Source organism: Micromys minutus, assembly GCF_963924665.1.
Source record: "Micromys minutus genome assembly, chromosome: 28".
NCBI lineage: Eukaryota > Metazoa > Chordata > Mammalia > Rodentia > Muridae > Micromys > Micromys minutus.
The window spans coordinates 16,609,132-16,635,756 of NC_137963.1; the positions used below are offsets into that span (position 1 = coordinate 16,609,132).

Below are 26,625 nucleotides of genomic sequence, written 5' to 3' on the forward strand. Positions count from 1 at the left end.
GAGGCAGCTTCAGGTAGGTCTTAAATACAAATTTCTCAATTGATTTTGACTGTTAAAGGGAGTTGAGACGATCTCTCTCTCTCCCTCTCCCCCTCCCCTTCACCTCCACCTCCCCTTCCCCCTCCCTCTCCCTCATTTGGGTTGAGGAGTAGATAAATGAAAGCACATGAAACGAGTGAGTTATGGTGGCATAAATCCCAGCACTTATGGAGGTGCGAAGAGCAGGAGTTCAGGTCATCCTCGAACACCAAAAGTTCGAGGCCAGCCTGGGCTACCTAAGACCTTGTCTCAAAGACACATAAAATCAAAATACAAACTGTAAGTGGTGGAACATGCCTTTAGTCTGAGCACTCAAAAGGCAGAAACTGACAGAGGTCTGTGAGTTAGGGGTAGCCTGGTTTACATAGTGAGTTCCAGGCCAGCCAGCCCTACAGAGGGAGACACTGTCTTAAAACAAAACAAAGCAAAAAAAAAAAAAAGACTACAACAAATCAGAGAATAGTGTCAGGTACACAGCAGCTTCTTACTGTTAACAGCAAAAGGAAAAACACTATTATGACATATTTTTATCACATTTATTCAGAGAGAGAGAGAGAGAGTATTTGGAATTGTATGTACCACAGTGCATTCGTAAATCAGAGGACAACTGGAGGAATAGAATCGCTCCTTCCACCATGTGGGTTCTGGAAATTGGACATAGGTCACGAGGCTTGGCAACAAGTGCCTTCGCCCTGTGAGCGACCATCCCTGACTACTATTTTATGGAAATTAAGTAACTTGTGGAGTCTCAGTTGCTGACTGATGGCAATGACACCAAAACCCAAGCAGTTTAACTTTGGGTTACCTGGATGAGGAAAATTTAAGTTACAACATATTGAGACCCGTTGAAGAGGCTGATTTGCATTCCAACTTGCCGAATTATTTGGGAGTTTTCTTTTTTTACATTAACACTGATGGAAAGTAATGTACATCTGTTTTGAAGACAAATATGCAAAAAAAGCATAGAAGGGATTTTAAAATCCAATATACCCGTTCCAAGAATAACTTGAGGCTCGATTGGCCTCTTTGAGGGATCAAACTGAAGTCAGAGGGAGCCTTCTGCAGGGCATGCAGTCTGGTATTCCTGACCTGTGGGGAAAACGGCTCCTACCCCAAAGGTGGCCTCCTAGGGGCTTGCACATCTCTACACTGAAAGCCCTCAATGCCGTCACTACATACAGAGGACAAAACTTTTCCTTTGTAGTCCTGGCTTAGCCTCCAGGCTTGACCAAAAGCCCTTAGGCCACTCAGAGTCGTACTGAGTGGAGTCATCCTTCCAGTATGAACACAAAGCCACCGAAACACACACACACACAAGTGAAGGGAACATAGGAATGTAGGGCTATGGGCTATACAGCTCGAGGCTGTAGGTCTTGGTCAGATTGCCTGGTTCTTCTGGTGTCCCTTTTCTCTTGATTACAGTAAAGTAGTAGTGTGCCTTACTTAGAGGCCTGCCGCAAGAACTAAGTGCAGTCTTATCGGTGAAGTGCCTAGTTTGGGGGTTTAACACATACCAGGCACAAGAAATGCCTTTACCACACACAAGGACCTGAAATGTACTCGTAGCAAGTTTCAGGATGCAAATTAGAGGCGGTTCTTGGAGGGGAGGGTACTGTGATCCTGGCATTAAAAAAAAGGGGGGGGGGGAAGAGCTGGAGAGATGGTTCAGTAGTTAAGGATGCATTCTGTTCTTGCAGAGGATCTGAGCTCTGTTCTCAACACACAACTACGAGTGACTCCAGCTCTATGGGATTCAGTGACCTCAGTATTCACATGTGCATGTGGATGCACATAACTCAAACATAAATCTTAAAAACAAATACATAAAAGTTCTTAAAAAAAAAAAAAAAAAAAACAAAACCAAAAATGTGCTTCTATGCATTCCAGGGCAGATACTTCAAAGTGTTCATCCTCCTTTGAAGCAGAGATGGAGACAGGCTATGGCAAATAAGAATTGTAGTTAGATTTTGGTTGCTGTTACTACTGTTCAAAAGAAGCAGCCATGGGGGACAGGGAAAGGCACTCTATGAGACCCTTCAGGGAAGCTGGACACCTTCATTGGGAGTGTCCTTGAGAGGGTTCCTACAAAGCCGCAGGCAAGCCACCAAACAGAGGGGCTTCTGGACAGATGTAGAAACACATGCAGACAGCTAAGTGGTGAGTGGGTTTATGTTTAGAAAGCTGGGTTCTTCTGTCCCACTGCCAACCATAAGGGAAGACCACACAAGCCTTCTAAGGTCAGGGTTAGCATGTTTGCCCTCTGGGTGATGTTGAGTTGAACTAAGGTAGTGGCTAGAGAGGAACAGACAGGTTTTTGCTTTTAGGATAAACAGGAGGCAGAACTGAGAAACCTCAGGTGATGATTGTTCTTGAACAAGGAAGAGAGGAAAATGTTACAAATGACCCCCCCTCCCCCTAGAAAGTGCTTCGGGCCCTGCTAGATACCAGGCCTGCCATACCCAGAAATTCCCAGACTTTAGGTGGGTTCAGAACTACTGGGGGATAGGAAATAACAGTGGTGAGACATGAATTTACTAATAGGAAATGGATCCCAAAATTTGTGCTAGAACCAAGAATCTGTGATTTTAGCAGTCAGGCCATGATTAGGACACAAATGAACCCTCTGAACTAAAAGAGGCTTCAAGGCAGCAGCACCTCTTTTATTAGTCTGGGCTAACAAGTCAAGGAAGGAGGAAGGAGGAAGGGAAGAATATGAGCGTAGTGAGGCTTGTTGCCTCTCGGTTTTGTGCCGTGAGAGACCATCATTTTAGACTAGCTCCCATACAGGCCCCAACAGACCCAACGGAAACCAAAATGGAGTCACTGTAGCTCACATTCACTCTCAAAGTGAAGCTAACTCATCACAAACCTGCTTATCTGGAACTTCCCAGCAAACAAGCAATAAGGGGGAGAAGGAGAGATCATGTGACAGAAAGAAAAAGATTGTTAACCAAACAAACAAGATTGAGCTCAGTTAGGTAGGAATTCCCCTCCGTACTGACTCCACACAGAAAATAACTTTGAGGTGATTCGATTTCTGCTTTCTGTGATCCTCAGAACTAACCTAATCTACTCTGTCCATCCATTTTATAGAATGACAGTTTTGTCCAGTTCTGGAACTGATAATTAAAAAAAAAACAATTTGGTCATGTAAATTAATGTATAGAACTTAATCTTTAGGCTACATGTAAGGAGGAAGTGGGGACCCTGTTTCTTTCTGTGGGTGATAAAAAAAAAAAAAGCTGAAAACCACTTGGTCACAGAGATTTCCGGGGCCTTGGAGGACTTGAGGTAGGTGGCACTTGAACCTGAGGGCTCATAAAAGCAGGAAATGCTGTGGAACCAGAGAAGAATGGATACCATTGTCACCATGCAGTGGTTCAACAGATTTATTGGGTAACTTCCTGCGGACCTGCCCTGTTTGAGACATTGGAGTTACAACGGTCAAGAGGAACAAAGTCATCTCCATAGGCAAATAAAATATAATGTCAGATATAAGAGCTACAAAAAAGATTCAAAGTTGCTGGGCCTGGTGGCACAGGTCCGTGACGCCAGCTACTTGGAAGACTGAGGAAGATTCCAAATTCGAGGCCTGTCTGGGCCACAGGGTAGGTTCCAATCCAGCATAAGCAACCTAGCAAGACCCTGTCTCAATCAGTCAAACACTGTATAGCACAAGGGGAAAGTGACCTAGATTTAATTTCAAGTGTTGGACAACAGAGGGGAGAAGAGATTGATTAGATTACAAACTAAGCCGAGAGCAAAAACTGCTCCCTATAGGTCCCTTACATACAGCCAAAGAAGATTCAGTACAAACAACTTATGCCCTCCAACTCCAATTTCCAGCATGGAAAAAAAGAATACTCTTTGCTACTATGCACGACAGACTGTCACCTGGTTCTGCTGCCGGTGGACATCCCAGGGTCTGATACTTTGGGGACTGACATCTGTAACCACTTAATGAATCCTTTTCTTTCTGAGACCCCTTGGCTTGAGAGTGGGCTTGAACAGGAAGTACCTGAGCCTGTGGTCTAGGAGGGATGAGCTAGGAAGACCCTGAGAAAAACAAGCCAGGAGAACCCTTGGGAGAAGCTGGCTTTGGGGCACAGGGACAATGAAATTTTCCTGATTTTTTTTTTCAATACTAGGAACTGAACTCAGTACCTCACACATTCTAGACAAATATTCTGTCATTAAGCTATATCCTCAGTCCCTCAAAATAAACAGTGGTTGGTGGTGGAACATGCCCTTAATCCCAGCACTCAAGAGGCAGAGGCCGACAGATCTCTCAGTTTGAGGCCAGTTTGGTCTACAGAGAAAGTTCCAAGATAGCCAGGGCTTCCCAGAGAAACCCTGTTTCAAAAAATAAATAAATAAAATAAATATAAATAAACTTCAGCTCAGGCTAGCCTTTTTGAACTTGTGATCTTCCTGCCTCAGCCTCTAACAAGCTGGGATTACAGGTATGCACCACCATGTCCAGTGCAGGACTTCTTATGATATCTGTTTCTCCTTAGCAATGAAGTCACATGCAATTTACAGGTGCAAAAACCTACAACACACACATCTACAGCGAGATAAAGAATTCTAAGGCCATTCCGTACGACACAGGAAGGAGCAGTGAATGTACAAACTGAGGCTCTGTGTATATCCTGTTCTGTCACCCACCCCTTCGCTTCTGTTCTTTTCAGTTCTAAGTGACTGAGCTAATGCTTTCAGAATGTCAGGCTCACTGGTCACTGAGCTCATCCAACGAGATTCTGGGAGTACCAACAAGGCTACCGACATTGTGGCATGGGTTCCTTCTGTGAGGCTTCCACAGAACCACCAGCTTCAACTGCCACCTTAAGAGGGTTTGGCATCCTGCCAATGCCAACTAACTCAAACACATAAGTCTCAGGTGACAAGGTCAGGGCCCTGGGGGAATGAGGCCTCTCCACTTGGGGCACACCAGATGAGCCCAGAGCTCCTCCTCCCTAGATGGCTTTTATGACCAGTTCCTTCCATAGGAAGGTCATGACCAAACTGCCACATCTGGAGAAAACAAAACACCGCAGGTAATAAAGAACCAAGAGCCAGGACTGTATTTATGTAAAGTGTAAAGGTGGAGTCAGAGGCACAAGTAATGTAGGTGGGGGGAGGGTAAGACACGAGAGCTCCTGGTGCGTGTGAATGAGACCATGCTGCTTCTGACTTACAGCGTCTATCTAATTCTCTCCAAGACCCTTCATCTTACATTGTTTTATCAAAATGCTCAGCAAGTAAGGCTGCAGAGATGCAAAGGTTAAGAGCACTGACTGCCCTCCCAAAGGTCCTGAGTTCAAATCCCAGCAACCACGAGGTGGCTCACAACCATCTGTGATGAGATCTGATGCCCTCTTCTGGTGTGCCTGAAGACAGCGACAGTGTACTCACATATAATAAATAAATAAATCTTAAAAAAAAAAAAAAAAAAAAAAAGAGTACTTGTTCCTCTAGCAAAGGACTCTAATTCAGTTCTCAGCACCCATATGGTGGCTTGTAAGTAATAACCCTTGTGCCGGGAGATCCAGCAGGTACACACATGCCTACAAGCTAAATACTTATACATGTCAAGTAAGATAAATCTAAAAAAAATAATAACATTTATTTACTACCAAGTGTCTGGAGACATAGCTCAGTTTGTAGAGTGCTTGCCTAGCATGTCTGAAGACACGGGTTTCATCCCCCACACCACACACACACACACACACACACACACACACACACATATATATCAGGTATAGTAGTACATTTCTATAACCTCAGCACTCAGTAGGTGGGGGTAGGAGGGTCAAGGGGTCAAGGCTGACCTCAGATACATTCGATCCTGCTTTTCATCTCTAGAGAGATCTCTGTGAGTTCAAGGCCTACACAGTTCAAAGTCTACAGAGCAAGTTCCAGGCTAGCCAAGGCTCTAGAGCGAGACCCCGCCTCACAAAATAAACACGAAAAGGAAGGAGGAGAAATGAAAAATTTCCAGTACGGGGAAAGCACAAGGGCTTTGAGAGCACAGAGTAGGATCGCTAGCCTGGTCTGGTAGAGGAGAAGAGAGGTCCCATGGGCTTGCAGACACAGGATGACGGTCATTACACTGATGATACACAGCCAGTGTGGAAACTTGAATTGAGAGGATGTCCTCACTAACAGCCAGAAGTAGGTGGAAGACCGGTGAGGCTCAGGGACAAGTCCGGCTACAGATACCAGTGTGGAAGTATCAGATGCCAGAAGCCTAAGGCATTTCTCAAAGGTTGTATCCCAGAGCAGAGTGCTTTGTGGGGTAGAACTCTAATGACATAGCTTGTAGCTGGACTTGAACTTCCTGGAGTCTCTAGCCCCAATCAGTAGAGGTCTATTCTTCTGTCCATAGCAATGTGAAAAGCAGCATTACATGCACTGTCTTACTCGGGGTTTCTATTCCTGCACAAAATATCAAGACCAAGAAGCAAGTTGGGGAGGAAAGGGTTTATTCAGCTTACACTTCCATATCGCTGTTCATCACCAGAGGAAGTCAGGACTGGAACTCAAGCAGGTCAGGAAGCAGGAGCTGATGCAGAGGCCATGGAGGGATGTTACTTACTGGCTTGCTTCCCCTGGCTTGCTCATCTTGCTTTTTATAGAACCCGGGTCTAGCAGCCCAGGGATGGCTCCACCCACAATGGGCTGGGTCCTCCCCCCTTGATCACTAGTTGAGAAAATACCTTACAACTGGATCTCATGGAGGCATTTCCCCAACTGAGGCTCCTTTCTCTGTGATAACTCCAGCTTGTGTCAAGTTGACACAAAACCAGCCAGTACGTGCACTGACTCCAGATTTTACCTTAAAGATGTATTTGTTTTACGTATATGAGTGCTCCATCTGTACACACAGAACACTTACACCTGCGTGCCAGAAGAGGGCGTCAGATCCCACATGGTTATGAGCCACCATGTGGTGGCTGGGGATTGAACTCAGGACTTCTAAAAGAGCAGCCAGTGCTCTTAACTGCTCCAGCTCAACTTGACTATTTTTTGAAGTCACTTAATTTGTCACTAGGTTAGGTGTCAGTATTTCTCTGGTGCAAAATAAGATGACAGAAAACATGAATTAAAAATGCAGGAGGGCTCCTCAGTTTTTACCTTGTGAAGATTTGTAATTGATGTAGAGATAGAGCTTAGCTCCTGCCAGAAAAACATATTTCCCAACAACAGCCCCCACTAATTCCAAAAGTTATGAGTCTTTTATCAACCCAAAAGGCAGTAGGGGCCAAAGAGCTCCAATCAAGAATGAGGCAAAGGGGACTAGAGGGATGGCTCAGTGGTTAAGAGCACTGACTGCTTTTCCAGAGGTCCTGAGTTCAAATCCCAGAAACCACATGGTGGCTCACAACCATCTGTAATGGGATCTGATGCCCTCTTCTGGCCCGCAAGTGTGAGTGTTCTTATATATAATAAAGTACAGTGTAAATGATAATAATAAATAAATAAATCTTTAAAAAAATGAGGCAAAGGAAAGTCTCTCCCTAAATGGAAGCCACACCTAGTGGCCAAAGCTGGTTCTTTGAGGGCAAACTTCTCTGGTTATACCCATAAACACTCAACTTTCAGAATCTCAACAAATTTCCATATCTCAGTAACTCTACTGAGATATCTGATCCTTACAAGGAGCACCTACTAGGGTATAAAAGACCAGCTGGTTAGGAACTCATCCACTCATCCATTATTCATTCTTTCAATAAACTAACACTGTATATCTGTTATTATACCTAGAAAAGACTCGGGCTCACTTTCCAGTACCCACAGGGTGGCTCACGACCATCTGGAACTCCAGTTCCGTGGGATCAGAACTCAGTTGGCATCAGGCACACGAGTGGTGTATATAGATATATGCAGGCAAAGCACTCACATATATAAAAGAAGTTATTCTCAAACCGTTGTTTAAAAAAAAAAAATGGAATGACACAGAAAACAAGTTAACATGATCCCCTCACAAGGACGAAAGTCAAAATGAAAACATTCCATATACTTGAAACTGATTACTTTATCTGTTAAAAAAAAATAGTTAAAATAAACACACACAAGCCAAATGAGAGGAATGGATTAGGATGTTTGGGAAATGTTCAATGGAGGAAATCTCTATCTTCAGGGAAACTTTAAATAAATGTTCTGGACGAATAATAATTACAAAGTGACACTTACTAATCAATCGCCTTCTCTTTGTGCCTACGACAGATATCACCACTTTTATTGGATGATACGGGATCTTCATGCAGCGTGGTTAAGCACAGCCTCCTCTGCAGAGAATATTCACAATCATCAGGAAAATCGGCTCTCTCCGCTCCGCCCTTGAGGGACTTTTGCCACGTGGAACCTGGGTTACGGGGCTGCGGTGGCTGAGCCGGAGCGTTTAGGTGGAACTCTCGCCCTAGCGACGCGCGCCTGGTTGCTAGGGGCGGAGGCGCGGGAACCTGTGGAAGCTGCGGATGCCAGCTACCCGTGCTTGCTGGCCTCGGTGCCAGCCCGCCGATGGGTATGGAGACCGATGTGGGAGAGGGGAGCATCGGGGAGGTGGGAGTCCTCGCGCTGTCCTCGGAGGTAGCCATCCACCCACCCAAAGCGAGGAGGAGGTCAGGGAGGGTATTTGTTGGACCCGGTGTCACCTGTTTCCATCTTGATATAACCCTCCCCGGGCACATGGACATCAAAAATAAGCTTTAACAGCTCAGATAATGGACGGGGGTAGGAGCATTTATAATTTGAAGGGCCAGAAAGAAAACAGAGAACTGCACACTGATGTTCCTTTACATTATCATTGAAGTCAAACCAGACTAGGTCCTATGAGCTTCTGCGTGGAGTTTGTTAATCTTGGAACACTGGTGTATGTAGATGCACGCATGAAAGATTTGAGAGGACAGCGTGGATTTAAAAAAAAATCACTTATATCCGTTGGACAGCGGTGGTGGTGCATGCCTTCGATCCCAGACTCAGGAGGTAGAGGCAGGTGGATCTCTGAGTACAAAGACAACCTACTTGCTCTACAGAGTGAGTGGGTTCTTTGATAGCCAAGGCTACACAGTGGAACCCTGTCTCAAAAAAAAAAAAAAATCATTTACACAAATAGTGCCATGTTAAAAGTCTCAGGACACTATCCTGAAACTATGTTTGCAAGGCCAGAACAAACATAGAAGATGTATTAAAAATAATATATTGCAAGAAGAGACAGTTCTAGTGGGCACATTCTCAGAATAAACCCCTGAGTGGAACAAGTCACAGGGAACTTGCTCAGTCTTGAGTGGTCCGTGTTTAGGTAAAGAGGTAAGGGGGCATCTCACTTACTACCTTATTAAATAGTAAAATCTACAGCATTGCCTCTTCTTTGATATTTGGGTTGAGGTACCCCTGTGTTACCAGGAGTCAGACTCTAAATGTTTGTGTAAAATATCTCAAGTCACTAAGGTCATGTGAGAGGTTTGTTTTGTTTTGAATCTTTGTGTGTGTGTGTGTGTGTGTGTGTGTGTGTGTGTGTGTGTGTGTGTGTGTATAAACAGGATCAGGAAAGCCCAGGGAAATAAGACTCAGTTCACTCAGCTCTGCCCCTGGGACAGCAAGTTAATCTCAGTAGTATCAAAGGCTATAAAGGAATTTTGTACTACATAAATGAAAGAGAATTTTCTGAACTCTATTTAATGTGACCCATAGGCCTTTGGAAAGGAGATTTGGACAGAAATAGGTCCAGAATTCATGTGTAGACCTGCTTCCCCAGAAACCCACAGGAACATCCAGAGCCACAATGACTTTTAAGGACCTTTCCAAGTCCTTCCAGCTTTTGGGTGTTGAAGCAGGGTGATGTGCCCTCAGAGAGATTTTTGGACGGTCTTGTTAGGCAGTTTAAAAAGACCATTAATTTGAGGTCTGGTCACATGTGTTCATGAGAGACAGGAGGATTTTGACTTGGATGCCAGCTTGGGCTGTACAGAAAGATTTTTGTCTCAAAAAACAGTGAAAAACCAGAAGGTGTTATGTTGTACCCTGTAAAGAGCTTCTGGCTAATCTTACTCCTTAATCTTGCTCTCTCGAATTTAGCAGATAAATACCTCAAGTTCATTCTCCCAGACCAGGCTGGAAGTACAGGTACAGAAATGAACAAGACGTTATCTTCCTCTCAAGCCTGTTCTTATAAGTTTATGGTATAAACAATAGCTTAGTCTACATATAATGACTATTGCCCACCAAGCGCACATACTTTCTTGTTCTCAAAAATTAAGACTGGCTTGCTATAAAACCTAACTGTTAGCCTGATCGTGACCTGTCACTCTAGTTAGGTGACGTGAATGACTTGCTTAGCACCCTCTAGACTCACAAACCCATCTATAGATGTGGTCTGTCCTCAGGCACTAGCTTTTACAAAGACACTGCACAGTGTGGCAGTCGGGAGCAGGGTCTCTGAAGTACCTGATGGATTCCAGCTTCAGCACTGCCTCTTGCTTATGATATAAATGAGTAAATTGCTTGTGCCTCTCCCTTCTCATCTGCAAAATGGCTATAAGCTCTTATGGAGGCTGTGGAGTAGAGTAAGTGACTTAAATGCACTTAGAGACCTTATGACGAAAAGTAAGTGCTATTTTTGGCTTCCAAAGAGCCAAATAGAATTACGGTCTCATTTGCATGTAGGAAGTGCAAATCCACAGCTACTCAAGAACTTGTGGAAGGACAAATACATAACTGCATTTGAGGCCCAGTCCAACCTAGTTCACGTAATCAAATACACTGGACCATTCTGTGCTGCACGTAGTACGAACTCTCAGAATTATTAGACTGCCAATTGACAAAAAGTATTCAAATCCTTTAAACAGAGAGAAAATAGGCTCAAACTCAGAAAAGCTGCCAAGTTTTTGGTTGGTTGACTTGGTTTGTTTTGTTTTTCCAAGATAGGCTTTCACGGTGTAGCCTCACTGTTCTGGAACTCACTATAGACCAGGATGGCCCTAAGAACTCAGACTATCCTGCCTCTGCCTCCCAAGCCCTGGGATTTAAGGTGTGCACCGCCTGTTTGATGGCCTTAGTCCTGTGAGCTTAATGATAGAATTGACTCTTTCTTTCTTTCTTTCTTTCTTTCTTTCTTTCTTTCTTTCTTTTTTAAGCAGGCTGTACTTCTATATTTAGAAATAAATGCATACATCTATACATATGGAACAAAGAAACAGAGGCCATTACATTTAAAGGAGGAAACAATTCAATTATACTTTCATTTAAAAAAATATGCAAACAAAAGCCTAGCAGAACTGTTTCTTTTTTTTTTTTTTTAAAGATTTATTTATTTTATATATGTGAGTACACTGTAGCTGTCTTCAGACACACCAGAAGAGGGCATCAGATCCCATTACAGATGGTTGTGAGCCACCATGTGGTTGCTGGGAATTGAACTCAGGACCTCTGGAAGAGCCGTCAGTGCTCTTAACTGCTGAGCCATCTCCCCAGCCCTAGTTGACTATTTCTAAGTTGCACATTTAAAAGCAGCCACATAGTGGCCAGAATGGCCTTGTTTGTCAGGGTGCTAGCCTGGCAGGTATGAGGCTCTGGGTTCCATCCCCAGCATTGAGAAGCCATGCTCGGAGGTCAGCCAAATAAACAAAAGCCAAATTGATGCATAATTAACCTCATACTATACTCCATTAATAGAAATTTGATGGTTATATACTCTTAGAAATTTGTGTGCTATTTCTTAGTGAGGAAAAACTACACTAATAATTTTCTCAATTAAACCAGGCTCCTTTTTTACACTTGTAAATCTCTCTGGTGCAAGCATATGCTTAGACAGAGGGGAGATTAACTTAAGCGTCCTTTCATTAATTCCAGAGATTAGGTAGTGGCTGTCTGACTTGTTTCCGAAGGCTGGATGAACTACAGATCATCAAATACGGCAGTTCACCAAGAAGATCCCATTGCTTTGGGGGTAAGTAATAGCAAGTTAGTTGTCCCTCCTTAGACTCCCCAGTGAAGATACCCACTAAGAATCCTATCTGTTTTGAATATATTTACAGCTCCTATGGTGTCCAGTGACCTAGATCTGTGGGAAATACCCGTTTGCAGTTTGATGACCGTGTTAGACATGGATTAAGCTGGCAGACCGGCAGCTCTGCACCTTTGCATATCTATAAACAGTACATGTCCCAGATTTTACGGATGCTATCTTAGAATTGCTCTTTTTAGTCCATCATATGACCTATCACAGAACATCCTAGAATGTTTGAATTAGAAGAAACTGCAGGTTCAGGAGCTTGCAGCAAATATTGCTGTTTAAGGCACTTGTGGTTTTTTTTTTTTTAAAGGGCCTTGGGGCTGGAGAGGTGGCTCAGCAGTTAAGAGCACTGAGCTCTTCCAGAGGTCCCGAGTTCAATATCCAGCAACCACACGGTGGCTCACAACCATCTGTAATGGGACCCGATGCCCTCTTCTGATGTGTCTGAAGACAGCTACAGTGTACTCACATACATAAATCTGTTTTTAAAAGTCCTGTGGAACACATACTGTACTGCTCGGGTAAAGGTCCTTTAGTAGGTGCTGGTGCCTTAGATAGGGAGGCTGAGGCAGGAGTGGGCCAGTGAGCTGTGAGTGAGCAGAGGCAGATCCCAGAACTCTAGGGCACACCCTACATTCTCGGCTCTTCGTTGTCTGTGAGCGGTTCCTGTCTTCTTTCCAGGAAACGGTGGGAAACTGTTTTTAGTGGAGGGGTGTGAGTAAGAATGTGCACCTGGCAGCTTTGAGTTGTTTTTCTCTCTGTGGACAGCTCTTCCTGGAGCTGGGCTGGCGTGTCTGTAAGACAGGAATCTTTCAGAACTTCTTAAGCGGAAACCTGGGGGAGCTGAGGACTGGCCCCTCTCACCGCTGTCTTTTCTTTCTTCAGCGCTTCAGCATCTCAGGGAACAGCTAGTTTGAAGGACACGGGACCTGCAGTAGCTGATACTGGCTCCTGGTCTGATCCTGCAAATGTTGGTGCTGGCCACCTCTTATTCTCTGAGGTATCAGCAACTCCTGCAGGAGCATCACGTGCTCAGGAGGTGCTCCCTGAGTGAGTGAAGAGATAAGGTGGATATCCTTGGTTTTGGTGGTGGTGGCGGGGGGTTGTTTATACTTTTATTTCTTATTTTGCAGTACCAGGTACCAAGCCCATGTGTGATCATGCTAGGCAGGCCTTGTGCACGCCAGGAAAGCACTCCGCCACCATGCAGCCCCAGCATCTTTGAATGCACATTTACTCTTGATTTTTAGTTCTAGCATTGTGATCTGATGAGGAAGAATATAAGTAAATCTGAAAAAAAAATGCTCTTCTTCTTATTCTGATATAACATCCAATGCTAACATGATGCAATTTCTAGGACAGTTGTTCTCAAACCCTGTGGCCTCCGGATCTCAGGGTTGCTTTTCATACTTAAAATTACTGAGAATGCCAGAGACCTTTCCTGCAGTTTCCAATATAACAATAAAGCTGAGAAGTTTAAAAGGCATTTCCTTACTTAAAACAAAAAGTAATAAAGCTTTTGCAAGTAGACTGTGGTAGTGCCTTGACTATGTTAACAGTATTTGAGAAGCAGAGACAGGAGGATTGCCAATTCAAGTCCAGCCTGCGATACACAGTAAACTGTAGGCAAGACTGTGAGATCTTGACTCTAAAAACAAACAAAAGCCTATTGTGGGCCAAGTGTGGTGTTACATGGTTTTAATCCCAGTACTTGAGAGACAGAGGCAGGCAGATTTCTGTGAGCTTTAAACCAACCTGGTCTTCTTTTGATCCCAAACTCTAGGTCAGCTAAAGCTACATAAATGGAATGACTTATTAAAAATTTTAAAACATCATTGTTAGAAAAAGTGATACTGAGTTTTTTGAAGTCTCTTTTGATGTGTGATTTAAAGAGAAGACAGTTGGATTTTCCTACCTACTTTTTCATTCTGTCTATCCCCAGTATGCCTCAATAAAAGGCACAGAAAGAAAAGCAGCCTCGCACTACTGAGGTGGAGGTGAAGGGAGGCCTTAGGACTCCGTGAGAGACTCAGATGGCTGCTGATGCCCTGGCTTTGAGAACTGCTGGTCTAGGTCGTTAGCCCCATGATCACTTAGGGGAGCGATGCAGAGACATTGCTAAAGACAAGTTAGAAAGGTTGTATCTCTTACAGTATCCGAGGCCCTTAGTGTGATGGCTGAGCAGGTAAGTTCCCTTGCTGCTTAAACCTGGTGACCTGAGTCCAATCCCCAGAACCCGTGTGCACGTGGAAGGAAGAAGTGACCCCACATAGTTGTCCTCTGACCTCTGTACTTGTAGGTGGTGCGTGTGTACATGCGTGCACGTACACAGACACAGTAATAATGACTTTTTAATTGCAAAAGAAACCTTGCTAATGCAGATTATATTTTACTTTTACCTATATGCTCGTAGTACTTAATTTATAATGGTAGAGCATGTGTAACATGAAGTTTACCATGTGTGACATTTTATACATACATGGTATTGTGTAGTGGCCACCCACTCAGTTACAGGACATTTTTATCACTCCAAAAGTTAACTTTGTCTTTAGTAAGCAGTCTGTTACACCCCCATGCTCCAGCTCTGCTCGGCTCCTGGCACTAACCACTCCGCTTACTGTCACTGTAGATTTTCAAACTGGGTATTGCACGTGAGAGGGATTATGTATTATATAGCTTAGTAGGTCTAGCCTTTTGTGCTTAGCGTGGTGCTTTCTGGGTTCAGTCATATTCATGGCCGTTTAGTATATGAGCAGGCCGCACTTTTGTGTATCCTTTTCTTTCTTCCCTTCTTCCTTCCTTTCTTCCTTCCCTCCCTCTCTCCTCTTCTCCTCCTCTTCCTTCTCCTCCTCCTCCTTCTTTTTTTCTTTTGAGACAGATTTGCTGTGTAGCTCTGGCTGGAACTCTTTATGTAGACCAGGCTAGCCTCAGACTCTCAGAGATCTGCTCGCACTGGTCTCCAACTGCTGGTATTAAAAGTGTATTCCACTATACCTGCTTGGTGACATTTTTTTTTTTTTCATCTCTGCGAGCAATGCCTGATGAGCATGTGTACCAGCATTTGTTTTAGTACCTACAGAGTTCAGAAGCAAGTATCAGATCTCTTGGAACTGGAGTTTTGTTTTTTCCTATGTGTGTGTGTGTGTGTGTGTGTTACTGGGGATCAAACCCAGCCTTGTTGTGTATGCTAGACAACTCTTTTCTACCACTGAACCACATATCCAGACCTGAGTTTAATATTTTTAGGAAAAAAAAGTTTATATCTTTTTAACCAGTTCATAAGATCAAAACTGTACATATTAATAGAACATTATATATCACTCATACATTTACATTGTGTAATATTTAAATCAGCTAAAAAAATAATTGCTAGGCTGGGGAAATAGCTCAGTTGGGCCCTCATTCAATCTATAGCACCTACATAAACAGCTGGATGTGGTGACGCTTGCATGTAATCCCAGCACTGGGGTGGTAGGCATAAGCTGGTCTCTGTGTCACACTGTCCAGCTAGCCTAGGCTAATTAGCCCTAGGTCTCAGTAAGAGACCCTGTCTCAAAGAACAAAGCAGATAGCTCCTAAGAAAAGACATTTGAAGCTGGGTTGTCATACTCTGACTTACACGCACATGCACATGTACCTGTACACATGAATACACACACACACACACATATATACACACATATATGAATACACATATATACATATACATATGTATACATACAAACATGCACATATAAAGTAATTCTTAGAATTTTTTTTCAAGACAGGGTTTATCTGTGTAGCCCTGGCTGTTCTGGAACTCTGTAGAGCAGGCTGGTTTTGAACTCAGAGATCCATCTGCCCTTGCCTCCAAGCATGCCTGGCTGTTCTTAGAATTTTTCAACATTACTTTTGACTTATCTGCTGAACCTGTATTGACAGCTGCAGTCCCAGGCTGAAGAGAATAAAGCAGGAGAAAGAAAAAAGTCAAATGCACGCAGTTAATGAAATGCACCTCACACAGGAAGGAAGGAAGGAGCAAGGAAGGAAAGAATTAGTCTAATGAAATTACTAATGTTGGACCTAATGATCGGTGTGCCCTCTCCACCCCACAGGACCGCCCGTCAGTGCCTGCGAGGGATGTTGTTACTCGACTGCCAACAGAAAGCAGCTCTCCCTCAGGTCTTCTGTAGGCTCGGGGCTGTGATGGGGAAACTGCAGAGCAAACTCAGACACAGTACCTATTTGTACAGGTAGATCAACTCCTGGGTCCGTGTTACCATGCTCCTTTAAAATCCTTGGCTAAAGAAAGAAGGCGAGGGTTGGTAAGCTTTGCTGCACACTTCGTTTGGTGCACGGTTGTTGATGTAATCCTGGCTCTGGAGAGGTGAACACAAATTATCTCTTCACTATCCAACACCTGCAGTGCACACTCGGGGGGGCCCTGCATCTTTTGGAGTCATTTCTAACGAGAGCAAATACTCCTGGCCTCGGGATTCCCCTTTATCAGATTTCAATAACCCACTCATTCTGGGTGTTTCTCAAACAAACAGAACCATTTTCCAAACAAACTGAGTGTCTCCTTACCGTCTCACCTTGGCCTGAATTGATATCCCTGCCACATACTTCTGCCCCCTTCTCCCCTGTCCATTCCAGTGGACCTCATTTCCCATCCTCTCTAGCAGGCCTGATGGAATTATAGAAGAGAGAGTCCAGACTAAAGCTTCCCAAGAGTACATCCCTGCTCATGTGGATACCGTCTCTGCGGTTGCTACTCTGAACTCAGACCTTTGTGTCTCTGGAGGAAAAGACAAGGTGAGGTTTTCAGAGCTTCCCACTCGCCAGCTCACTGCAGGAAAGATGTTCTGAGAGTCTAACTACATCACAACAGGGCTCAGAGTTGGAAGGCTGGAGTTTAAGCCTAGCTCTGCCACTTCCTGTTACTGTAGGCAAGTCTTTACATTTTCTTTTCCATTTATAAAGTGTGTTTGGTGTCTTTGGGTCCCAGTTGTAGCTGGGGGCCCCATTTTCTCCAGACTGCAGTGTCTTTGTTTAGATTTATTAATTTTATTTATGGATATAAGTACACTGTCGCTGTCTTCAGACACACCAGAAGAGGGCACCAGATCTCATTACCGATGGTTGTGAGCCACCATGTGGTTGCTGGGAATTGAACTCAGGACCTCTGGAAGAGCAGTTTTTTCAGCCCATTTTTACATTTTCTGAGCTTTGCTTTCTGAGTCTGTTACACACAGAGAGTGACAGTCATGCCCTAAGACAGTCATAAGGATTCAATGAGGACCTCACCCAATGCCAGACCACCTACATGCTTTTATAAATAGGGTGTTACTATTCCACTCAACTCATTCTTAACAGTAACACTCAGACCCTGGAGCCAACAAAAAGAGTATTCTAGTTGCTTTATATTGTTTTATAAATTCACACTGGTGAGTACTGACCCTTTATACTTTGGTCTGTTTTCTTGCTGTTCTTATACTAGGAGCTGTCTTGGCAGCCACCATGATAAACTACAGCAGCAATACACTGCTGATTCTTCCTGAAGGGAGTAACACCAGGAATGCTTCTTATTTCCAATTGACTTGAAGCATTGCCAAATTTCACATGCAAACTGATTTCACCATTTGTAAGAGGCATTTACTGTAGATGTCCTTACGTACAATGAGGATCCAGACTTAAGTAGCAATGTCTTGTCTTAATGTCTGTGTTACTTTAGATCTAAGACATTGCATTTATGTGACCCCTTCTCACACCTCTGATGGTAGGCAAGGCAAGGACTCTCCACTTTGTCTCGTAGACTGGGGAACCAGCCGGTCAATTGTCACAGCGACTGGGGCCACACAGCACCTGCTCCTTTCTCTGTAGCAATGAACTGCAGACACTCACAAGAAAATGCTTTCTGATCCTGTAGTAACACCGTAATCCCGTTCCTCTGCAGACTGTTGTGGCCTATAACTGGAAAACTGGACACGTGGTGAAAAGGTTCACAGGACACGAGCGGGAAATCACAAAGGTAGCTGTCAAACGCTCACTCTTAAGGGAATTGGGGAACAAACAAGGAAGTAACAACAGCTGTAGATATTAGAGGGCATGTTCATTGAGATGCCAGGAAGAGCAGTTCAACCATGGCATTACCCCAGATGCCTGGCAGAGGTGTAGGTAAAAGCGTGTCCACGTGTAGCAGAGTATTATGAGCCATGTAGTCTTTAGTATTTTGTCATAAAGGCTGGAACTGACTGAACTAATACTTTTCTTTTTTAAAGAAAGCATCGAAGGCTATAAAAACTAAAAAAATTTTTAGAGTGTCTGAAACAACACAACTTTTGGGGGGATGTCTATTGTCTTCTGTTTTTGAGACAGGGTTTCTCTGTGTAGCCCCTGCTGTTCTGGAACTCACTCTGTAGACGAGGCTGTCTTGGAGCTCACATTCTCCCTGCCTCTGGCTTCCAAATGCTAAGGTTAAAGGTGTGCACCACCACACCCAGCTTATTCAGTCTTAAAAAAAAGAACAATGGAGCTGAAGAGAAGGCTCAGCAGTTAGAGCACTGCCTGCTCTTCCAGAAGAACTGGGTTCCAGTCCCAGCACCCACATAATGTTTACATCCATCTGTGACTCAGGTTTTGGCTTCCAAAGTCAGAGGGGCACAGACACATGTATAGTGAAGACACCTCACCCACATGCATGAAGTAGTAATGATAAAGCAATTTACAACTGTTTTAAAGGAATGAAATTCTGGGGTTGGGCACACAGCTCAGTAAAGCCTAGCATGAAGCCCTGGCTGAAAAAAAAAAGTGATGCTCTCTGATACTCGTTTCAGCAAGGGCAAGTGTTAGAAGCTAGACAAAGAACAGAGTCTCACCTACATGCTATGTCGAGACAGCACTGAGCAGGGACTGTGGGGGGAAAATGGTGGAGTTGCATTTGGGGATGATGAAAGCTCTACATGGGGAGATTGGGGGAGTTAGTACAACAGTGTGAGTGTACCACTGAGCTACACACTTGAAATGATTAACGTGATCATTTCTGTGGTGCACGCACATGCATGTACATACACACATGCACACGCACACGCACACACACACGGGATTAAAAACAATTTTTAAAAAGAATTAAACTGTGTATGTGGAGGAGCATGTGAGCCATCTTCTCCTCGGAAGTCCTGTCCAGCGTGTACACTTGAGCTTTCTCTGCTTCCGTTTGTTCTCTGAGCAGATAGCCTGTGTCCCCAAATCAAACCAGTTCTTCAGCGCCTCTCGAGACAAGACAGTCCTGATGTGGGACCTGCAGGGCTCCTCACAGCCCAGGCAGCAGCTGTCTGGCCATACCATGGTAGTCACCGGCTTGGCTGTGAGTTCAGGTAAAGTGCAGCTAAACTCTTGCCAGCATCTGGTGCATTCCCAGAACCCTGTCCGCATCCCAACGTACGGCCATTGCGGCTTCCCACTTTCTTTTTAAGACTCGTCACAGCTGTGCACGGGCTCTCGGGACAACAGCCTGCTTCTGTGGGATGTGGGGACTGGACAGTGTGTGGAGAGAGCGTCTGTCTCCAGGAACCTGGTACAAATTCAGACTTGGTGTGGAGCAGGGTGATGGGAAGGAGCGGGGATGGGGTGGGGGGAGGGTGGGGGAGGGGAGTGGGGGGTGAGCTCATCGACAATGTGTGTGGCATGATGGGGCTTGGGTTTGGTCAAGAGCTGGTAGCTGGAGAGAGAAAGGGGGAGGGAGGAAAGGGGAGCTATGTCCCCACTCAGTTCTCCAAAGCACACTTTGTTTTAAAGAGAGGAAAGTTTGTGCCCTCCCACTTCTTTTTGGAGATTTATTTATTGTATGTATATGAGCACACTGTCACTGTCTTCAGACACACCAGAGGAGGGCATCAGATCCCTATTGTGAGCCACCACGTGGTTGCTGGGATTTGAACTCAGGCACTCTGGAAGAGCAGCCAGTGCTCTAACCACTGAGCCATCTCTCCAAACCCTTCAAAGCATATGTTTAGCATAATTTTAGTGTGTCGCACGCTGCTAGGAATAGAAATATAACAAAGGACATGGTGGTCACAACTTTTGTGTACATGTAATACAAGAAGGCTGCCCCTCACACACAAATAAGTGTGTCCTTTACTTGATGTCATTCACTCTGTGGCAGTTAACTCCTTTAGACTTTGCACAGACTTTGGACTCTGTCACACCTGACTTCCAAATGTGTGTGTGTGTGTTCTTTCTTTCCCATGCTGGGCATTGAACCCTGGGCCTTGTACATGCTAAGCAAACACTCCCAGCTTTGCCTTCAAACTACAAACCTATCATTTCTTACTTGTAAGTACTATTTAATCTTAGATTCTAGGTATCTACATCTACAAAATGGTGAGTCATGTCACTAGTCAGGATTCTTTGGGTGATTAAATGTATTGTAAAACACCCATCGTTGTTCTTGGCAGGTGGCAGATGTTCCTTTGGGTTTAGTCATCTATTATCCTAGTTTTGAAGTTAGCTACAGATGGTAGGATATGCTTGCCTAACGCCCTCCACATTTGTGAGGATACGGTGCTGAGAAAAGGAAAAATCTGTTACCCTGGGCTGTTTGAAAATTGTTTCATCTGTTCAGACGGGGCTGCAGGCCAGGACTACTGTTACTCTTATGAGCCCCTGAGGGCTTACGGCAGAGTTCAGGGGTCCTCACTTAGCACACGAGCTGCCACCTGCTCACCACTGCTGGCTGGGGTTCAAATCTCCAAGGCTAACCAGAAGGCCAAGCCTACTGGTACCTCTGCCCCTGAGCACTGAGGAGATACAGTGGAGAAGGACTGACTGAGGGCTGTGGGGCAGTGACGCTGCTAACCCGAGCTAGCTCAGGGTCTCTGAGAGGAGACAAGGCATGAGCGTAGCAGAGGGATGACCTAATGTGGAGACCTGCTAACGACCATTTTCTCCAGGTCACGCACCTGTGCTGGGTTCCGAGAGAGCCGTACATAGTGCAGACCTCCGAGGATAAGACCATCAGGTGGGCTACTGGCCGCCGTGCTGTTTCTGGTGAAGGTCTGTGGCTCCCACGCTTCCATGACTGTCTCCATTCTGCGTCTCCATGCTGTGCCCTTCCTGAGCTCTCTTGTCCTTTACTCCATGGCCCCGGGGACTCTGTGACCTGGAGCTTATGAGAACACAGAGAATGCACAAGACCAGGGCAGGCTGGGGTTCTGCTGAGAGGTTTGAAGCCCCTGACCTCCATGGTTCCCAGGGAGACCAGACCAGATCAGCCTCAGCCGTACCTTTCAACCACCCTGTCAGGGGCTGCCATGCCCTGGGTGTCCTTGGGGTTTCTAGGCCCTGAGCCCTCAGCCAGAGCCTCTCTTGGAAAGAAGGATCAGAGTCTATGTTGGGGAAGTCAGTCAGTAGTTGGCAGATCGGGGAGTGTGACGCAGAACTGTGGTTCTCAGAGGAGACTTCTATGAAATGGGAGGAGAGAGACGAGAGGGAACACAGAACTCCACTGCACTCAAGGCCAGAGCTGCCCATGGCCATCCACAGCCTGGATCTGGCTCTGGGGTGCTGAGGATGCTCTAGTGAGTATCCTTTAGCTGTGGCTGGGAACTGGACTGCAGCCTCAGCACTTGAGAGGCCAAGTATTGCAGGCAGGACTACATCGCAAGACCTGCTTTAAAACAGCAACAGTGTGTCTTTTAAAAAGCTTTCAGTTAGAGACACAAGCATGGCCTCCTGTCTATTGGAAGCAGCGTCCAGAAGGGCCAAGTTAGGTTGTGTGTTCTAGCCAGGCTTGGGGCGAGGTCTGTGATCCCCACTTGGGAGGCAAAGCTCTTGAGTTCAGTTCAGTTTGGTGTACAGACTGGACAGCCAGGGCTACACAGGGAAAGCCTGTCTCAGAAAACTGAGCAGAAAAAGATGTGGGTTCTAAAGTCTCCTAAAGTCTCCATGAAAAGGTGGCGAGTTGGGTCAGCAGATGAAGGCACCTGCTGCCAAGCCTGATGGAGTCCAGGCCCTGGGACCCCCATGCCCGCTGTAGTGTGTGCGGTGCAGCTCCTCTCCCCAAATAGATGTAATCTCTTTGAAAGTCCATATGACTTGATTTCGAAGCAGAAAGACTCCAGATGGCATTTGGTTTGGTTCTTTCCTGTTGGCTTTAGAGTCTGTTAGGTTGTGACATTCCATTCTGAATGGCAGCAAAGAGTTAGGCTTTTTCTGTTAGTGGGATATCACTGGTGTCTTTTAGTCCCATTTACTACAAAGTCACATTCTGCTTCTAATTCCTTTCAGATTATGGGACAGTCGGGGGCTTCAGATGGCTCATGTGTTTCCCACAAAGCAGCACATCCAGACCCACTGTGAAGTCAGCGTGGATGGACATGCGTGTATCTCCTGCAGCAGCGGCTTTGGGGGTGAAGGCTGTGAAGCCACGGTGAGAGACTGGGCCAGGTGCCTGCTCACGGATGCGCAGGCAGTTCTGGTCCCACTCCCCTCACCGGACTGTACAGACAGGCTCTGCAGCAGCCCTGGCCTGCTTCAGATGCAAACTGTCAGTCACCCGTGCACTCCAGTGGCTTCCTTTGAGAAACATCCATTAGCCTGGATCTGTTTAAAATGATGGTAGACGAGAGGAACAGGATGGAAGTCAGGATAGAGAAGGGCTAAAGAGAGCAGGCTGCTGATGTTCTTGCTCCTCGAGTAGCCTAAACAGGAAGGGACTGTTTGAAGAGTCAGATGTATGGCCTTTGAAGAAGTGGCCATGCAAAGGAAAGCTCAGCTCATTAGGACTGTGGGGCTCCACGTTTGGCCCAGGGCCCACCTCATCCTTATTAGATATTGTTATATACACTTTCCTTGCAGTAATTTCAGGATATACTCTTTAGGACCCTCCAAAGTTTCTGGAGTAGTAACTGCAGGTTATCAGTTAAAGATTATCTAGTTTCCAGATAAAAGACTTGAGTTTCTGAGTTACAGACACGTGTGCCATGGCGGGCATTGAGCTAAGGATTCACGGCTTCATTAATTCCTGAGAGGAGGCTGGAGTTGGAGCTGTTTTAATGTCTGTTTACAGTGGAGGGAATGGAGACATGGCAAGTTGGAATCTGAAGCTGTCTTAGCTACCTTGTAGGTTCTATTTCTCACCCTTTATCCCCCTGGTTTCACCCCTGTCCCTAGATAGGAGAGAAAGGAGGATAGGGGAGGGAGGAGAGAGAGAGAGAGAGAGAGAGAGAGAGAGAGAGATCTGTGAATCCAATTGCTTTCCTTTTGTATCTTCTTTGAGCATAACTATTAATGAATGTAACCAGTGCCCCCTGTATGACCAGTAACCACTGACCCTGACAGGGCCCTAGCATTTCTACACCCTCTGAAAAGTTCCCAGCATGTCAAATGCCACACATTCACAAAAACTATCTGCAGCTGGTAAAACCACGTCTCTGCTGGAGCACCAGGCAAATCACAGTCAGTGCTGTGAAGCAGCCCCATATCCCATACCTGGGATTAAAATGAGAAGGAAAAAGAAATCCCAGTGTTCTCACTACAGGAATCTCCTACTCGGGACATGTTCTTAGAAGGGGTAGACTAGGATATTGCAAACTTTGCAAGTAACAGCTCCTATCCAGCTGATGGGTGACAGGGTCTCCTGAGCCCCACTGTTTTAGACGCTGTTCAGTTTTCTCTTATCTCTGAATGGCTCCTTGTAGGTATGGGCTAATATGTGTCAGTACAGCTGGAACCAATGGGGCTGTCTCTTCCTTTGTCAGAGGCACTAAGCATCACTTCAGGATGCATGCACACATAAAGAAGGTGTCCCTTACTGTGAGGTCCCCACAGCCATAGCTCCTGCTGTTTGAGACATAGTTGGTGCTGAGATAGTTGCTGGATGGGTGGGCGGCTGGATATGGTGGATGAGATAAGACCTTCATCTGGCTTTCTGGTCCCATGAGAGGAGGCGGTCAGTGGGTCATGGGAAATGGGAGGGTAGACATTAGTGACACATGAGCACTCGTGTGTAAGCTGGCTGTGTCATTACTTTGCAGTTGTGGGACCTGAGACAGACAAGAGGAAGAGTGTGTGAGTATAAGGGGCATTTCCAGACAGTTGCATCCTGTGTCTTTCTACCGAAGTCCGTGGCCTTGACACCTATGATTGCTACCTCCGCACATGACTCCAAGGTGAAGATTTGGAACCAGGACACTGGAGGTGAGCAGTCTGCTCAGTGCCACTCAGGAGCTGGACGGAGCCTTAAGACTTTGTATTGCTCACTGCATGCAAAGCCGCCTGTACCCTGCCATCTTACAGTCCCCTTGTGGTTAAGAGGCGAGACAACACAGTGCCCATATCTTTCTGTTCAAGCTCTGGCTATAAACCAGCTTCATGCTTCCCTCATACCATGATGTACAGTTATTTCCGAGACTCTAGAGAACATATTTGGCTCTTATGTTCCTCATTAGATTCTAACTTGTGAGACTCAGAAATTTTGGAAAGGGGGAAATGCTATTTTTATTTTATTTTTAGTTCTTATTTTAAGGGTACAGTTAGAACCTCGGCTCTTGTTGGGACGATGATAAATAAGAATGGACTCAGAAAGGCTGCACCTGTTAGGACTCTGAAGCTGTGCTTGAGGTCACAGTAAGGTCAAGGCCACTCAGCTCTAGAGAAAACTGTCTTGTGGACATAGCTTCCAGAGACTTCTATGTGCAGAGCCATAGCGATAAAATGGTAGCTATCTGGGCATCTTGTTAGCCATGTTTAAACTTTTGGTAGCATGGGATTCAGTCATGGTGGGGAATCCATACCATGGAGGTGGACAGTGCTCTGAGTAGATGTTGGATTTTCCTCCAGAAGTCTGACTCCCAGCACTGCCTCTGTGCTGCTTTAATCCTGTCAGGGTTTGGCTAGAGACAAAGGCAGTGCTGTGTTAGAGCTCTTCAGAGTCTTCTCAGTCAGTTTCCAGAAACTCAGTCCCCTCAGGAGAGATAACTGCCCCCCACGCCCAGAGAATAGAGGTGGGCCTGTCTAATATTCCGTAAACAGCTGTGGCCATAAAGCCAAAGTTGTATAGTGGAGACAGGCCTGCCATACCCCATCTGGAGCTGGACTCCCCACCTGCCCCAGTGTAATGTCTGTGGATGTTTCAGATGAAATGACCACGAGTCTCTGTGGGGAGCAAGGTTGGAGGCTTTCCCTGAGCAGGAGCCCTGCTGCCCTGCACACGCTCTTGACATTCCCAGCAAAGCTGCCTCGCGGCACGTGGAGGGAAGCCAGCCCGTTAAAAATAAAGTCCAGCCTTCACTTGGAAGGTAGAGGCAGGTGGATCTCTGTGAGTTCGAGGCTAGCCTGGTCTACAGAGTGAGTTCCGGGACAGCCAGGGATATAAAGAAAACCCCTGTCTTGAGCACAACAGAAAAGGCAAAGGCAGGCCTGACCTCTGTCATACCTTCTCCTTTGTGAAGAGAGCCGGCAGCCTCCAATTAGTGTCCTTGTCTGTTCCCCCGACTTCTTCTTTACTCCTTTAAAACATGGCCCCAGTTATCTGAACTACTGCTTGGGTACACACATCCCGTTAGTCCTGGAGTTGAGGTCACAGAGGCAGAACCTGATGGCTTAGATGGCACAGGGCATGCTCCGTTTCCTGTTCTCATGGTGTAGTCCCACACTTCATAGCCTTTCAGTGAACAGCAGACCGCCTCCCGTGGTTTACAGACCACACCTGATAGTTTAGACATGCAGTTGTGGGCTGTGTTATCTACATGAGCGCACTCCTTGGTGCTTACGAGTGGCAGGCCGGCCTCGGGATGCATTTTTCTAGTACGTTCGCATCCTGACGCACATGCCCGGTTCTCCTTCCTTCTGCAGCTTGCCTTTTCACCCTGGCTCTGGATGGATCAGGACCCCTGACCTCACTGGCTGTTGGTGACATCACCTCCTTGTTATGTGCAAGCTTCTACAGAGGAGTTCACTTACTCAGAGTGGAGCACAGCCGAGGGCTGGAACTGCAGGAAGTGGCAGCCTTCTGAAACCAAGAAATACTGATTGGATAAATTCAAACCGTGGTTCTTCTTTTCTGTGTGGCTTTGTGTTTTTCCACATGATCTTGGGGGTGGGTGGGGGCTAGAGTTGGTGTTCTTTTCTTAGCTTTACTTTGAAGACATCATTGTTAGATGATTCAAAAAAAAAAAAAAAAAAAAAAAAAAAATCAGGGTGTTTGTACAAGTCTCACTCTATAGCCCAGGCTGGCCAACAATTCAGAACATAGCTTGGGTTGGCCTTGAACTCACAATTCTCCTGACTCAGTTTCCTGGCTGTTGGAATGTGTGAGCCAGCATTTCCAGGAAAATGGAGGTTTAGAAATCCATTTAGAAACATGGATTGCCTGAGCATGGTAGTACACACCTTTAATCCCAGCACTCAGGAAGGAGAGGCAGGGGAATCTCTGGTCTACTGAGTGTCTTCCAGGATATCCAGGGCTACACAGAGAAACTGTCTCGAAAACAAAACAAAACATCAATATATAAAAATTAAAGAGAAATATAAGATAAATCCAAGTACAGCTTTTAGTGAGAAATGTATTTATTGCTCAAGATAATGACTTG

The 26,625-nt window shown here is 45.5% G+C and overlaps 1 protein-coding gene across 1 annotated transcript; it reads left to right on the forward strand.

Moving 5' to 3' along the window:
- Positions 1-13,058: 13,058 nt before the first annotated feature.
- WDR31 (WD repeat domain 31) lies at positions 13,059-26,049 on the forward strand (the record flags this gene model as incomplete). The annotated part of the gene is made up of 10 exons (XM_080939940.1): positions 13,059-13,122; positions 16,150-16,287; positions 16,717-16,849; positions 17,991-18,065; positions 19,266-19,410; positions 19,510-19,610; positions 20,986-21,053; positions 22,322-22,463; positions 24,070-24,232; positions 25,889-26,049. Exons 2-10 carry the CDS (start codon positions 16,175-16,177, stop codon positions 26,047-26,049), a joined length of 1,101 nt encoding a protein of 366 aa, XP_080796066.1. The 5' UTR covers positions 13,059-13,122; positions 16,150-16,174.
- Between the last annotated feature and the right edge of the window lie 576 nt (positions 26,050-26,625).